Source organism: Ahaetulla prasina, chromosome 2, assembly GCF_028640845.1.
Source record: "Ahaetulla prasina isolate Xishuangbanna chromosome 2, ASM2864084v1, whole genome shotgun sequence".
Classification (NCBI taxonomy): domain Eukaryota; kingdom Metazoa; phylum Chordata; class Lepidosauria; order Squamata; family Colubridae; genus Ahaetulla; species Ahaetulla prasina.
Genome location: NC_080540.1, coordinates 183370418 through 183386182, shown reverse-complemented (window position 1 = coordinate 183386182; position 15765 = coordinate 183370418). Strand labels below are relative to the sequence as shown.

At 45.1% G+C, this 15765-nt stretch overlaps 1 protein-coding gene across 17 annotated transcripts in view; it reads right to left on the bottom strand.

Moving 5' to 3' along the window:
- Positions 1-15765, bottom strand: part of DOCK6 (dedicator of cytokinesis 6) — a 213849-nt gene that overhangs the window by 81937 nt on the left and 116147 nt on the right. For 13 of the 17 annotated variants that reach the window (XR_009153092.1, XR_009153093.1, XR_009153094.1 and 10 more), the window contains 7 exons: positions 14954-15043; positions 13340-13435; positions 12651-12791; positions 10304-10417; positions 8011-8181; positions 7123-7262; positions 5582-5751 (listed from right to left, as the gene is read on the bottom strand). Coding sequence is in view for 12 of the 17 variants with exons in the window: in XM_058165870.1 (XP_058021853.1) it covers positions 5582-5751; positions 7123-7262; positions 8011-8181; positions 10304-10417; positions 12651-12791; positions 13340-13435; positions 14954-15043 (922 nt within the window). In the remaining 5 variants the exon portion in view is untranslated. The remainder of the gene's footprint in view (positions 1-5581; positions 5752-7122; positions 7263-8010; positions 8182-10303; positions 10418-12650; positions 12792-13339; positions 13436-14953; positions 15044-15765) is intronic. The other 4 variants (XM_058165872.1, XM_058165873.1, XM_058165878.1 and 1 more) reach the window with 1 other exon arrangement.

The window sequence follows — 15765 nt, the reverse complement described above, 5'->3', positions numbered from 1 at the left end:
CAGCGCATGCTCGTGGCGACTATCAAATGGGTTCGGAGGTTATGGGGAGTGTGTTCCTTTGTGTGAGGTGAGTCTATTTGCACGGTAAGTGGGAGGGGCAGATATGGCGGAAGGGGATCGTATCGGCGTAGGGGTCACGCGTTCGATGTATGCAGGCGATCGCGTGCCCGATCCCCTGACTTTTCCCGTTCCCCGGATGGTCAAGACCCTCAGAGCCTGGGCCTTCGTCTGATGTTATGCAACGCACGGTCCGTGGCCAATAAGGCCCCCCTAATACATGATCTGATTCAGGGGGGTGCCGCGGATATTATAGGCGTTACGGAGACCTGGTTGGGCACTGAAGGGGGTGTGCCCCTGGTTGAGATGTGCCCACCGGGTTTCCGTGCATTCCATCAGCCGAGGGCCCAGGGTAGGGGTGGAGGGGTGGCGGTTGTTATTAAAGAGAGTCTAGAGCCGAGGGAGACCACTGTACCTCAGATTGCCGGGTGTGAATCCCTCTTTGTGAGGTGGGGTCATAGATGTCAGATGGGCTTGCTGGTCGCGTACCTGGCTCCTTGCTGCGTGACAGCTGCCCTGCCCGAGCTCCTGGAGGTGCTTGCCGGGGTGGCAGTGGAGACCCCCAGACTTTTAGTCATGGGGGACTTTAACTTGCCATCTGCCGGCTCGTCATCGACAGTAGCTCGGGAGTTCTTGGCCTCCATGACGGCCTTGGACCTGACTCAAGTAGTGGATGGCCCCACTCACATCGGGGGAGGCACACTGGACCTGATTTTCATCTCTGGTCAGTGGTTGAAGGATCTGGACTTGAAGGAAATAGTCACTGAACCTTTGTCATGGTCAGATCACTCTCTCCTTCGCCTGGACTTTCTGACCGCTACCCAACACCGCAGGGAGACGGAACCATTACGTTGGTACCGTCCCAGGCACCTGATGGACCCAGAGAGGTTTCGGACGGAGCTTGGGCCACTTCCTGAGGGTCTGGCTCACGGCACGGCAGAGGAACTAGCCGCAGCCTGGGAACGGGCTGCGGCTGGGGCTTTAGACTGTGTCGTGCCTTTGTGGCCTCTGACCCGGCGCAGATCCCAACCGGCTCCTTGCTTCTCCGAGGAGCTGAGGGGGATGAAACACCGGAGAAGACACCTAGAGAGTTCCTGGAGGTCCAGCCGTTCAGAGGCTGATCGGACACTAGTTAGATCCTATACTAGGACCTACCTAGTGGCACTGAGGAAGCGGCGTTGCTCGCCTCCTCCCTCATTGCGTCGACAGATAACCGCCCAGCTGCCCTGTTTGGTGACCCGCTCCTCCTTCACCAGGGGAGCGGGATGACCCGTGCAGGGACGTGCTGAGGAGTTTAACGTTATCTATACGATAAAATCGTTCAGCTTAGGGACGGTCTGGACCAAAATTGTGGCGATTCGGACGGGGCATCTGAGGCGGTCTTGGTGATGTTGTCTGGGATGAGTTTGACCCTGTGACTCCGAGGACATGGACAGGTTGCTGGGTAGATTGAATGCCACCACGTGTTTACTGGACCCGTGCCTCCTGGCTGGTGCTGGCCACTCAGGAGGTGACACGAGGCTGGCTCCAGGGATTACGAGCGCTTCCTTGTTGGAGGAGTCTTTCCGGCCGCCTTGAAAGAGGCGGTGGTGAAACCCCTCCTCAAGAAGCCTTCCTGGACCCGGCTGTTTTAGGTAATTATCGTCCGGTCTCCAACCCGCGGCGAAGGTTGTAGAGAGTATGGTGGCATATCAGTTTCCCCTGCACCTGGAGGAAACTGTCTATCTGGACCCGTTCCAGTCCGGCTTCCGGCCCGGTTACAGCACTGAGACGGCTTTGGTCGCGTTGGTGGGTGGTCTCTGGAGGGCCAGGGATAGGGTTGGTCCTCTGCCCTGGTCCTATTAGACCTCTCAGGGGCTTTCGATACCATCGACCATGGTATCCTGCTGCGCGGTTGGAGGATTGGGAGTGGGAGGCACCGTTTATCGGTGGTTCTCCTCCTATCTCCGACCGTCGCAGAGGGTGTTGAGGGGGGGGCAGAGGCCCACCCCGCGGCGCCTCACTTGTGGGGTGCCGCAGGGGTCGATTCTCTCGCCCCTTCTGTTCAACATCTATATGAAGCCGCTGGGTGAGATCATCAGTGGCTTCGGTGTGAGGTACCAGCTGTACGCTGATGACACCCAGCTGTACTTTTCCACACCGGGCCACCCCAATGAAGCTATCTTTTTTTTTTTTTTTTTTTTTTTTTTTTTTTTTTGTTCAAAAAGTTTTTATTGGTCAAAAAAGGTTTATACAAATACATATCAGGTATGGTAAATTTTCATTTTTCTTATTCAAGATAAGAATTTTACTCAAATTTTTTAACACATACAACAGCCATATGGCAAGCAGGTGACACGAAGTAGGTAAGTTTACAAATCTTACATACGCAATAAAGAAGGGTCAAGAATAAACAGAATATCGTACAAAAGAGAATAAGGAAAACCAACACAATACCAAATATCTTTATCACTTCCTAGTTTTGGATCTCAGAACTCTGGGTTCAGCCTGACCCAACTCCAGGGCCGCAACAGCGGCAGCCGCCTCCGCCCCATGGTCTATAACCTCCCCTTCTTCAATTCCTGGGTCATCTGATTCCAGGAGGGCTTTGTGTTCCTCCACGTAGGCCGTAGCCTCCGCAATTGTACTAATTTTTTTCGTAATGCCCTCCCGGAAAATCATCAATCCTCTGGCATCAGCCATCTGAAGCCTACTCCTTCTGGTACAATTTGCTTGACAAAAGTAATATTTCTTTCTCATTTCACGACCTGTCTGGGAATCTGCCTCAGAATGGCTATCTCCTGCCCCTGTAAGTCAGTGCCCCACTCCTATGTTTTCTAAGAATTTCATCTCGCCTCTCTTCTCACAAATTTGACATGAACCTCTGGGAACTGCATGCGTGCGTGCATATTGTGAATTAACTCTATAAACTCGATCCACATCCCAATTCATGAAATCAACACCTCTCCCAAGAAATTCTCCCAACAATTTAGTCACAACATCTCTCAAATCTTCTTGGTCCACTTCTTCCAAATTTTGAAACCTAAGGAAATAAGACATTTTATCCATCTGTAGTCCAAGCACAGCATTGCCTGTCGTCTCTTCTCTTTTCTGCACTGCCGCATCTCACCCTCCAGACCTTCCACTTTCTGCTTGTTTTCTGCTAAGACTTGTTGAGTATCCTTTAAATCCTTTTGGATAGTCACAATTTCTGCTCTTATTTCCGTTTGGCCTCTTTGCAAATCATCCAGTTTCTTGTCCATATTGGATAACTTTTCCAGAATTCTCCATCTCTCCAGCAGTTGGTCTCTGACCTTTTGCCATTTAAAAAAAAAATTCAAAATCCTCAGGCAAGCACAGTATCCTTGTAATTTCCTCCGGATCCACCAGGGGCACTCACAGGAGCAACGAGTCCAGAGTACAGTTAGTCAACCAGGAAGTCAAGGGAAGTGATGTCATCAAAATTCTCATAGTGAAGGCGGAAGCTGGACGCCACCACTGTTCCTCAGAGGAGGGGCCTCAAACCTCCCTCCTAAATTTCTCCATCACCTCTTCTCCAGAGCTCCACAAAACCGTAATCTTCTTATTTTAAGTTCTCCTCTCTCCAGAATGACTCGTGCTCCTTCCAGCCGCAGGGGAGAAAACCCCCGCACCGGAGCACTCCACCTGCCACCGATATCCCTTCCCTTCTCCATTCCTCAATTCTTCTCCGCTCCTGTTCACCACCAGGCTGCTGCAGTTATAAATCCAAAGCCCGGTGTCACGGGCACAGCGGCCCAGGCGACGACCAAAGTAATGGCCGTGGCCGTGGCCTCAAACCCCGCCGAGCCTAGGGCCGCGCCAGCATCGGTCCCCAGTCCTGTATGTCGGCTGGGAGACCCCTGGCGAGCCGTCCGTGCGGCAGGTGTCCTTTTCGGAACACCTGGCCCCTGGGGGCCTCGGCGGCGGCCGGATTCGGGCACTGGGGGCAGGAGAAGCCTCCAGACGACCGTTGCCTCTGGACACCGGAAGTCGTCTCCCCAATGAAGCTATCGAAGTGCTGTCCCGGTGTTTGGAAGCCGTACGGGTCTGGATGGGGAGAAACAGGCTCAAGCTCAATTCCTCCAAGACGGAGTGGCTGTGGATGCCGGCATCCCGGTACAGTCAGCTGAGTCCGTGGCTGACTGTCGGGAGCGAGTCATTGGCCCCGATGGAGAGGGTGCGCAACTTGGGCGTTCTCCTGGATGAACGGCTGTCTTTTGAAGACCACTTGACGGCCGTCTCCAGGAGAGCTTTCCACCAGGTTCGCCTGGTGCGCCAGTTCGCCTTTCTGACCGGGATGCCTTGTGCACAGTCACTCACGCCCTTGTGACGTCTCGTCTGGACTACTGCAATGCTCTCTACATGGGGCTCCCTTGAGGGGCATCCGGAGGCTACAGTTAGTCCAGAATGCAGCTGCGGGTGATAGAGGGCCCTCGTGGCTCCCGGTGACACCTATCCTGCGCAGGCTGCACTGGCTACCTGTGGCCTTCGGGTGCGCTTCAAGGTGTTGGTGACGTCTTTAAAGCGCTCCATGGCATAGGGCGGGTTATTTACGGGACCGCCTGCTGCTACCGAATACCTCTCACCGACCGTGCGCTCTCACAGAGGGACTCCTCAGGGTGCCGTCGGTGACAGTGTCGTCTGGCGGCCCAGGAAGGGCCTTCTCTGTGGGGGCTCCCGCCCTCTGGAACGAACTCCCCCCAGGACTCCGTCAACTTCTGGACCTCCGAACCTTTCGCCACGAGCTTAAAACTCACTTATTCATCTGCGCTGGACTGGGTTAGTTTTTTAAGTCTATGGGTTTTTAATGGGTTTTTATTTTTAAATTTTAATTGTGGCCAATTTAATAAGTTTTTTAACTGTATTTTAATCGTATTTATAGTGTATTGTGTATTTTTTACCTGGCTGTGAACCGCCCTGAGTCCTTTGGGAGAAGGGCGGTATACAAATTTAAATAAATAAATAAATAAATAAAATAAATATGCACCAAGACAAATTCCTTGTGTGTCCAATCACACTTGGCCAATAAAAAAATTCTATTCTATTCTATTCTATATGCAACGGGGGTGGGCATCAGGATTTTAGAGATGCTTAGGTGAGGCATGGCCAAAAGCAGGTTGGGAACCACTGAATTAAATCATTCTGATTTCACTACGTCTAAAGATAACAAATCTTTGTGCCCTGGAAAATTAACTATTTAGGGAATCATAAAGAGCATGGATTTATTTTTAGAAAATACAATATGCTTCAAAAAATCTGCATAGATGGAGCTGATTTGCATATGGAATTTTCTACTGCTTCTCTGTTGGTAACACATAAAATGCACCAACAACATACTTTTTTGATATTTCAATTTAACTTAATAATCTGGCTGTAGTGAAACTAATACACTAACTACTTAAAGACCTGAGGACAGCAGACTTGCCACTGGCAACGGTGATCTAGAAAAGTTGTCTCCTTTGGCAGTGTCTGCACACACTGGCAGTTTCATGGGTTAGTTTCCACCCCTCACTCCTGGCCTTACCTGTAAAGTCATAGAGCTGCAGTAGAGCATCCATGATGATGCCAATCAGAGGCAAATAGAGCTGAGCGACTTGGGCTCGCACAGTAGGGTCCTTGTAGCGAGTATCAGAGTCATGACTGCACAGCAGGTTGTGTAGAGTACAGATGGCTTTCTTGTGCAGGAAGAATGCCCTGATGGAGGGAGGGAAAGATTTTTAGAACAGAAACATGAAATACTGCTATTTATTTCACTCCTCCATGGAAGAAGAAAATGCTGGTCATTGTCCATAGAGTAATAAAGAACGTCCCTCATTCTAGAAGGCCAATTGCCATAAGGAAGTAACAAAAAAAATATTCACAGACCTGCAGCACCAGGCTGACCCTTTCTGAGGTAGCAGGGTCTGGCCTGGATCGACTGTGAATAGAAAACTATCAAGGAAAACCAGGCTCCAGTCAGGTTTGGAAATCAAAACCACTTCCACAAAGTTGCCAAAAAACCTGCATGACTGAGGTCACAAACAGTTCAGAAGATTTTAACGGGAATGGCCTCCTGCACATGGAATGCCTCTTTCAGTATTACTTCACTAATGTCACAACAAGTTATTGGCTAAATGTAAGCTCAATTCAAGTAAACTGCAGTTTCTGGTCTGGAGAATAGAGCTCATCCTCTCCAGAAATCTCTTTGAAGGCTCCAGTTTGTAGTCTGAACAGGCTGAGCGAGCAAGCCCTAATCTCAGAGCATAAGTAGCCTCTCTGGCAGAAAATCTGTCATAAACTGTGAGCAGAAGGTAAAGGGAACTCTCCCCGGGACAAAAGCTTCTTTTCTATTTCAATAGTCTCTTTTCTGCAATTTGTTTTATTCAATGATGCACTGCCTCAGATGGAACGTTGACATTTGCAGGAAAAGAGATAAAACACACACATTTCACTGTCACATGTTCACAATTCACTGCAAAGGTGCTTTTTCAAGAAACAGCTGGACTTTCTGGTTTTTCTTTGAAGACATTTCACTTCTCATCCAAGAATCTTCTTCAGCTCATTTCACTGCAAATTCTCTCCTTGACCAAAGATGGACAGTCTTTTAGTGGCCCTGGGTTACACTTGAGAGGGAGGACAAAATGAAGAACCCAGGTAGGCAGGGCATCAGGATTTTCTGTTATCTGTCTTCAAGGTTTCAGAGGAGAATGTTTCTCAACCTTGGCAATTTAAGATGCATGAATTTTCAACCCACAGAATTTCCTAACTAGCATGCTGGTAATTGTAGTCCACACACCTTAAAATTAACAAAGTTCAGACACTGACGCTAAAGAAGCTTCTTGGATAAGAAGCAAAACATCTTCAAAGAAAAACCAGATTGTCCAGTTGCCTCTTGAAAAAGCACCTTTAGGATAACCATGACCTGGATGACTAAGAATCTCCATAGACAAAGTTAAGAAACATTGTTTTACTCTAATTTCTAGTTTGAAAGAGTGGAAGATAATAAATCCCATTTTTGGCTATTGTGGTCAGGGAATGGACCATGCAGCCACAAGGCTTCTGTTTTTCCCACTAGATCATACCTACCCCTCTGCATCAGGCTCCAGGATGAGTGCCAGTTCCATTAACACCAAGCCTGCCAGGAAGTGCTGTTGGCGAAAAGCTACAGAGAGCTCAAACATGCTGGCCACTCGCTGGTCCTGTGTGTGGCTGGAGAATGCTGAACTCTGCAAAGAGGAGGTGGCCAATGAAAAACCAGGTAAAGCTGCACCTTGAGGAATTTCTGCTCTCATGAATGCAAAGCAAAGGGTGACAATCCAAGCCATCCCCTTGCAGCAGTTATTATTTATCACTTCAGTCTGAATGACTCAGGGACTCCCCATCTCCCTTTCGGGATCATTTGCAATATTGAGTGGGAGATAGAGGAAAACAGAGAGGAGGTAGAAAGCTGCATTAGTGTCAGTAAAAAAGAACAGATAACTCAGTAACAGATAACATTCCCCAATAGTGGAAAATGCTTCTTTTCCATCATAATGCTCTTTTCCCAGGAAAGAAAATCCTGCTGACACCTCTTGTCACTGTTTGTCTTATTCATAGCAATTCTGTTAATTCCTGACCTTAGCCTGCTCCTTACTTGCCTTTTTTTAATACACCATTACTTTTATATCTTGCTTTTTCTCTAAGGGATCCTGGTATTACAACGTATCCCATTTTTATATATTTCTCAAAGCCCTATTTTTCTGGCAAATTTTCCCTGAGCCATCAATCTTCCCCCCCACCCCAGCACTCCTTACCTCACTATTATTTTAAACAGTGGAAAAATTCACAGATCCATCCAAACCCTAAAACCTGGCAGCCAAATGGAACCTCCCATCTTGTCAATGGGACTTCTGATGAGAGTACTGAAGGGGAGAACCTGATTTTCAACAATAAACTCTTGTCTCTCATCCTCTTCCTTCATGCTGTTCTACATACCTGGGAAGTTGCTGATGAGATGGAGGGAGAAGGGGAAGCAGGAGGGGAGAGGCCACTGCAGGGAAGATTTAGGGTGACATAATGTTCATGGCTGCAGACAATACGGATCAAGTCCATCCTGAGAGCAATGAGAGCATTGGGGTTTTGTGTGGTCAACAGCCAGTTATTGATCTGGAGAAGTAGAAAAAAAAACTTGAATTATCCTAGCCATAATGTAGCTATGCAGATCCATCTTCCAGGCTCAGAAAAACATTATCCCAGCAATCCATACAGTATCAAGAGTTTTTCCATTAAATTAGACGCTCAAAAATATGTAATGGACAGGCCTATCTCTATCTCCAGGTACATCCATAAAAGACAGTAAGCAAACTTTTCTGCAAGAAGTAAAAAGGCTGAATTAGGTTTGGGGAATGAGAAGGAACACAGAATGAGATCTCAAATATTCTATGCAAAAATGGTACCACCTCACAATTGGGTAACTTCACAACCAATTTTTTTTTATATTGAAGTTAGCTGAATGACGTAAACAAGTGCACAGCAAAATGAGATAGGCACAGTTAGATTTTATACTTGATTTGTAAAGATAAGTTGTTGATGTAGTAGAAGGATTCTTCTTCTACCACGAAGATCTCCTATTATCAGCAGCTAGCCTTAGAAAACTCAAAAGTAATGGGAAAAGAGAACAGAAGATGATGGTTGGTAGCATATAGGTATCATAAACATGAACTTGGAACTGAAAAAAGAAATTTTGGTGAAAGGACTTCTACCTGATTGTGAATATACAAATAAGCAACAAAATGATTGAACATCAGTAGCCATTTATATTAAATCTGTTAAACTATTAATGTTCTATTCTAAGCTTCCTGGTTATTGCCCTCCTCCCTATTTGAATAGTCAATTCCATTTCTCCACATAAGTATCTCCTGGAAGCCCTATTACTTCTTTATGTATGTATGGAATGGGGAAAGGGAAAAGAATTAGGATCAGGGGGGACCAAATTTAATCTTGTGTATTAATCTTATTGCTGAGAAACAATCAGACAAGAGAAGGAACTTAATGGTCAGAGAAAGAAAGTTAGGAAGGATTCAACCTAATTGATTAAACAGTTGAAAGTGATAGTGGAAAATTTGAATTTTCACACTTGCAAGATTCTGTTAATGTAGCTTTACAATAAAGTAGGTTTAGCTGCACAGGAAGTGGTGAGTGCGCATAGGCTGATGGTGTCCGGCAGTAGCAGCAGCAGCAGCCCGCACAGCACAGGTGAGTTGATTCCCTGTCCAAGCAGCAGACGGAGGCAGAGGTAGGGGGAGCCACGCAATCTGGATGCGGGAAAGCTGAGAGTCGGTGGACTGGAGTGGTGGGCGGCCGTAAGAGGCTCATCTTCAGATGATGGCAGTGGCAGCAGACAGAGGCAGAGGCGTGGGGGGAAGTCAGGCAATCCAGCTGCATTGTGAGAGCTGTGAGAAAGCCAGAAGTCAGTGGGCCGGAGCAGCTGGCCGCAGGATGTTCATCTTCATGTGTCTTGTCTTGCCTGAAGCCTGTGCGGCATGTCGGGACCACCTGCTTCTGCCCCATGCCTCTGCCTCTGTCTGCTGGCAGTGCCGCCACACGATGAGCTTTCCCACAGTTTGCGCGGTGCGTCCAGATCGCTTGCCTACCTCCCTGCGCCTCTGCCTCCACCTGCTGCTTGGACAGGGAATCAACTCACCTGTGCTACATGGGCTGTGCAGCTCCAGTGTGCACCAACCAAGGGATGGGGGGTGGGGCTGCAGCTGCTGCCGGATACCATCGGTCCCTGCATGCTTGCCACCTCTTGTGCATGCACCAGGGGGTAGGGCAGCCAATTGGGCTGATAACCCTCATATCTTGTTTCCCCAAAAATAAGCCCTAATGCTTATTTTTGAGCCCTCCCACCCCAAAAAAAATATAAGACCGGATCTTATTTTTGGGGAAATACAGTAATTAACCATATTAATGAATCTGTATTTATTATTTTTTTCTCGCCGTGCTCTGAAATGACTAATGAAGAAAGAGGTACATTAGTACATATCATACATAGATTTAAGAATCTGGAAGAAAGTATTCAAACATTTTGTAGATATAATGTTCTCTCAAGCAAACTAGTATAAATTACAATCATGGCTACTTTCTAAGCTTTACAGAGACTATTCAAATAGTTACACCCTGCAATGCAAAATGATTCCCATAGTCATCCTGGCACTTTGAGTCTAATAAAGTATCCTCTTCCCAACAGGAAACTCATAATTCTGGGGAAAAGACACATACTTATTACCTGCTTATAATAAGACCGCAGAAGATCAAAGACAAAGCCACGATTCATGAACGACAGCAGGTCATTGAGAAAAAAGGCCAGGCTACTGTTGAGATGCTCCACCAGTTCCACATCCTATGGAAACAGCATAACTATTTATGAATTGGCACTACCAAAAATGCCTTTTTTATGGACCTTTGGCACCCAGAGTGCCGCAGCAGAGTGCAGAAAATAGTGATTTTACATACTCTCCACAACTGCTGTGGAGTTCTGGGCACAGAAGGTAAAATGCAAATACAGCCAAGCCTATACATTTCAATAAAACGTGAAACTTATTATACCAATATGTGCTATATTTGCCTCACTAGTAAAGTTGAATAGAGAGCTGACCAAGCCTAGAATTTTTGAAGTTTGGCATACTACTCTTCAACCTTCCCTTTTTAGGAAAAGTTGTTGAGAGGGTAATAGAAATTGAACTTCAGGATGCTCCGAGAGAGCAGATTATCTAAACTGTTTTCAGTTAGGATTCAGGCTTGAGTATGGGATGGAAGCAGCGTCAGTTGTTCTGAGGGATTATCTTTGTTGGGATCAGCCAGGGTTAGTATATCCTTTCTGGTCCTATTATCTTCTCAGCAGCTTTCAAGAGCATCAGAGCCGTGGTAGCGCAGTGGTTAGAATGCAGTACTACAGGCTACTTCTGCTGATTACTGGCTGCCAGCAGTTTGGCAGATCAAATCTCACCAGGCTCAAGGTTGACTCAGCCTTCCATCCTTCCAAGCTCGGTAAAATGAGGACCCAGATTGTTGGGGGCAATATACTGATTCTGTAAACTGCTTAGAGAGAGCTGTACAAGCACTATGAAGCAGTATATAAGTCTAAGTGCTATTGCTATCAGCCATGCCCCTTCTGAACAGGGGTGAAATGCTCCCAGTTCGGACCAGATCACCTGATCCAGTAGAGATGGCAGCGGATGGTTAGAGAACCGGTAGCAAAAATCCCCGCCCCACCCCGGCCCATGCCCAGCAATCATTAGAGGTTTTCTTTTTACTTTTAAAAGCATTTTTCGGTTGAAAAAATGCTTTTAAAAGTAAAAAAAAAGCCTCTGATGATCGCGCGGCTCAGCTGGGATCGTCAGAGGCTTTTAAAAGCATTTTTTTTGCAGAAAAAATGCTTTTAAAAGGCTCCTCTGGAAAAAAATACTTTTAAAAGAAAAGCCTCTGACAATCAGGCAACTCAGCTGCGATACGAGTAGGAGGAGCCTTTTAAAAGGATTTTTTTTCTACAATCTCTACAATTTCTTTTGTAGAAAAAGAGGCTGTAGAAAAAACCCTTTTAAAAGTAAAAAAAAAAAAGTTGCCCATGCCCACCCACTCACATTACCTCACACACATACCAAGCCACGCCCACAGAACCGGTAGTAATAAATTTTACATTTCACCCGTTTCTGAACCCTCTAAGGGTTAGAATGCAAAACACTGTTTTGCTCTTTCTTTAGTAGGTAAATGCAGTTAGTGATGATTAGAGAGAAGAGATTGGCTTGGTGGCCCTTCATTTATGGAGTGCTCCAGAATAGATCCCCTCATGTCTAACATCTACATAAACTCCTGGAACACACACATTGCAGCATTAGGAGTATGGTGATGATACTAGTGGTTGTAATCTACCATTCTAGGCCATAACAGGAAGACTGTGGAAGTCTTGTCCTGTTGACTGGAACCTGTAAGGGTATGGTTTAGACAAGACAAATTGAAATTGAAACCAGGCAAGACAAAGTTACTTCAGTATTGTCAATCAGCTTCAGTGCTGTCTCTTAATTGTATTGCCCCTGAGAGAACAGGTGTGTAGTTAGTGTTGCCAGGCAATTTTTGTCCAGGTTTCGCTAATCTACCAGAATAAGCCTTATCTATATCATAAGGTTATTGTGACAGTGATACATTCATCATTATGTTATTAGACTATTCCAATGAGCTTTAATTGTGGCTGTTTTTGAAAACCACAATTAATACAAAATGGAACAGCTGCCTACTGCTGGGTATTATTCATGAAAAGTACATTATACTTGTCTTTCAGACCCTATAATGGTTGCCAATACGTTTTTGGGTTTAATTCAAAGGGTTGTTTTGATCTATGAACCCCGTAGTTGAGCACCTATCTGCAGGACATCCTTCTATGTGAATCAGCCTGCCCAGGGGATTTTTAAAGAAGCTCCTGGTCATACTCCCTATTCTATGAAGTAAAGGGAACAGCGGGCAGGATAAACTATTTTAAGTTACAGCCCCAACCTTGTAGAATTAAGATCCCTGCCCCATTTTTTTAACATTCTAGAAGCTCCATAAGACTGAACTTTTCCTAACAATCTTTCACAAACCTTCTGACAACGGCTAGCAATTTCACCACTAACAGTGTATACCAGGGCTGAGATATCATCAATGAAACGGCCAGGGAAGCGTGTCTTGCGCGGGGCTTCTAGCTTGTCACACAGGAACAGATGGTGTATCATACTCTTCACCTGCAAGAAGCACAAACCCATGTCAATGGAGAGCCAGAGTGTGTATGCATCAGCCCAAATAATCCAGCCAGTAAATTCCAATCTCAGCCTCAACCAATTTAGGCTATTGTGCAGGCAGAGTGCAGGCAAAGTAGTGTACTTAGCCTGTGCTTTAGTAAACTAAGAATTGTATTTTCAGTAAGAACTTTTATTCAATCCCTATCCTGACTAGTTTTGTCATTTTCCTTACTGAAGGGTTCTTTTACTCTCTTTATTGGAAACTTAGAGACAGTGAACATGACAAAATGTGTGAACAAGGGCTTCATTTCAAATCTGGAATGTATGTGATTATGACTGATTGCCAATCCTATACTCTCAAATACAAATGGTGGGACAATTACTATATCTAAATACATAGAAGGACAAAACAGGAAATTGGACATGTTTGTATTGTACAAAACAGAAATTTCTTTATTGACAGCAAGAAGGTTCCCTATTTTTTTTAAAAAATTAAACACGTGCAGAGAAGCCAACGTTTCTGACACTAAAGTCTGGCAATCTGAACATACCATCAGCTGGAAGAAGAACCAGGATTGATGCAAAGCAGCCTCCCGCACAGAACTGGTGCTCACCACCCACTGGAGGGCCAGTTCTTCATGAAGTAGCTGCAAGCCCAGAAAGCAAAAAGAGAGTTACAAAGAACAAAGGTCATGGTATGCTGTACTGAACTATTCAGAGGGTGCCCTGCAGAATCATCCTTATTTCTGTTTTTCCATGGATGCTTTCAGACAGACTCCTAGTACTATACTGTAAAGCAAAAGGCATACTGCATCGCTACTGGGTTTCTACCCCCCCCAAACAGATTTTCCACAGAAAAAATATAACAGGAAAAGTGGTGGGACTAGCATAAAACTGGGAGAACTACACTGGATGAGGGTGTCTGGACTCCTTGTATAAAATTCTGTGAATAAGACTGATCAATCATGAGATAAAAAGCTTATCTGGAAATACTCTCTAACTCAAATTAGAACCATGGCTTTCTGTTTCCAGAAGCTACTGCAAGACCCACAAGAACAGACAACTTTCTGAAAACGAGCTAGATTGCTAGAAAATATCAGGTTTTTGTGGCATCGTTACCCCCAATCAAATTACATAGGTGCTGTCCAAATTATCCATCTTCATGATCTGCTTGATCTACATTCATGGATGAGTACCAAATGCTTTAAAACAATACAATAGATCCAATCTTTAAAGAAAATGCATTAAACAACTTGGGCTGAAATTCCAAGCATTTGGGACATACATACTAATATTATTGAGTCTATGTGGCATGACTGGCCTATAACTTTGCGTTTTTCAGTTCTCTAAATACTATATCTAGAGGTAATTACAGCGTCTATCCACCAGACAAGTTGTACACTTAGAAATAGATATGCTTCCAGAAGTGCTTCCTTCTCTGCTAGCTTTTTTAATTGAAAAATGTCAGCCATATATTGCTCATCTATCAAGGAGATAAAAGAAAAAAAAATCTTCAATCACAGTACACTCATTAAAGTAGCCAACAAATGATAGTGGGTTCTCCCTCTCCAAGTTCCAACTTGGAGGAGCTCCTACTTCAGGCAGCCTAAGTCAATTAACCATAAACAGCCAAGTCCACACATGCTTTCCTGGTAAATTCTCTGGACTCCAAGAGTAATTTAGATGATTGGCTTGAGAAGAAAATCTGGGGTGTTACATATCAAAAAGCAAAGCCCTAAGTCAATGAGGAAGTGGGAAAGGCTAACATGATCTTCAGTTAGAACAGATGGGCAGAATTGAAAAGTGAAAACAGAAGGACCCAGTAAACTGAACTACTATTAAGGGATTGGCTTATCATAATTACTACTGTAGTGTGGTTTGGTTCTTGTAGTTAGCAGGTTCTGGAATATTTCCGATAGAAGGAAAGATGAGCATCAGCCAAAGCTATGCCACTCTGCAGAGCCTATGTTGCCACATTCCATGTAGTCATTCCTGTAATGTCACATCGTTACAGCATCTCTTTCAGTTTTCAACTAAGTTTCTGATTAAAATGCCTTTTGGCTAAATTCTAAGCTTGTCTCATTGCATCTCCCTCCCAAGTGTGCCTAGGATCAACATTTCGGTATGTCACAGAGAACATTTTTGGGTTGACAGTCCTTCTCTACCTTTTTGGTTGCTGGTCTCATCGGAGCTGCCGGCACAAAAGTGGAGCCCTCGAGATAGGAGGAGATGCGATTAGGTGCACACTCTGCAGCCTGTGAGAGGAGGAGCAGCAAGAGAGAAAAAAGAGAGGAAACAGTGATGGTGAAGAGGTATTACCCAGAATGGAAGAAATGGTGAAGTGATGGTTAAGGAAAAAGAGCCTGACTTCCTTACCTGAGGAAAAGTTGCTTAGAATTCGAAAGCCAGCTACATTTTGCCAGGAAACAGAAAGTTTTAAGAACTGGGGGACTTACTAATTCTGGAGCTGCTTCAAGATGATCAGCAACTCAAAGGATCTTACTGCCAAAGTTGGCATAAGCAGGTGAAGCTGATACTTTCCTTTTTTTTCTTTTAGTGCAGTATATCCCTGCTGGTTCATAACAAGTGTGCCCAACTCTCTAAAACTGGCCTATTTTAGAGTTGTCCTGGCACCAGACTCATCTTCCCCACATTCAGTAACTCTGCTTGTTTATCTATTGTGCTGCAGTGTGGATGACTGGGAAAAGGCATTATAATGGCAGGAACTCTGCTTATTTTTACTCTGGTCTGTTTAGCTATCTGGTATCAGGGAAAAGATGAACCCTGGGCTCCAATCTCTCTTACTGTATATGTTTGCATCTCCAGTCTAAACAGCACAATCTGGAAGGTAGACGGGACAGGCAATAGAGTCTGTCTTTGCTTCTATGCCAGCAATGTAATTATAAACTAGCTATTCCCAGGCTTGGTTTGGATATAAAACTAACTATGATTTAGAGTTACACACTTCATTTAAATT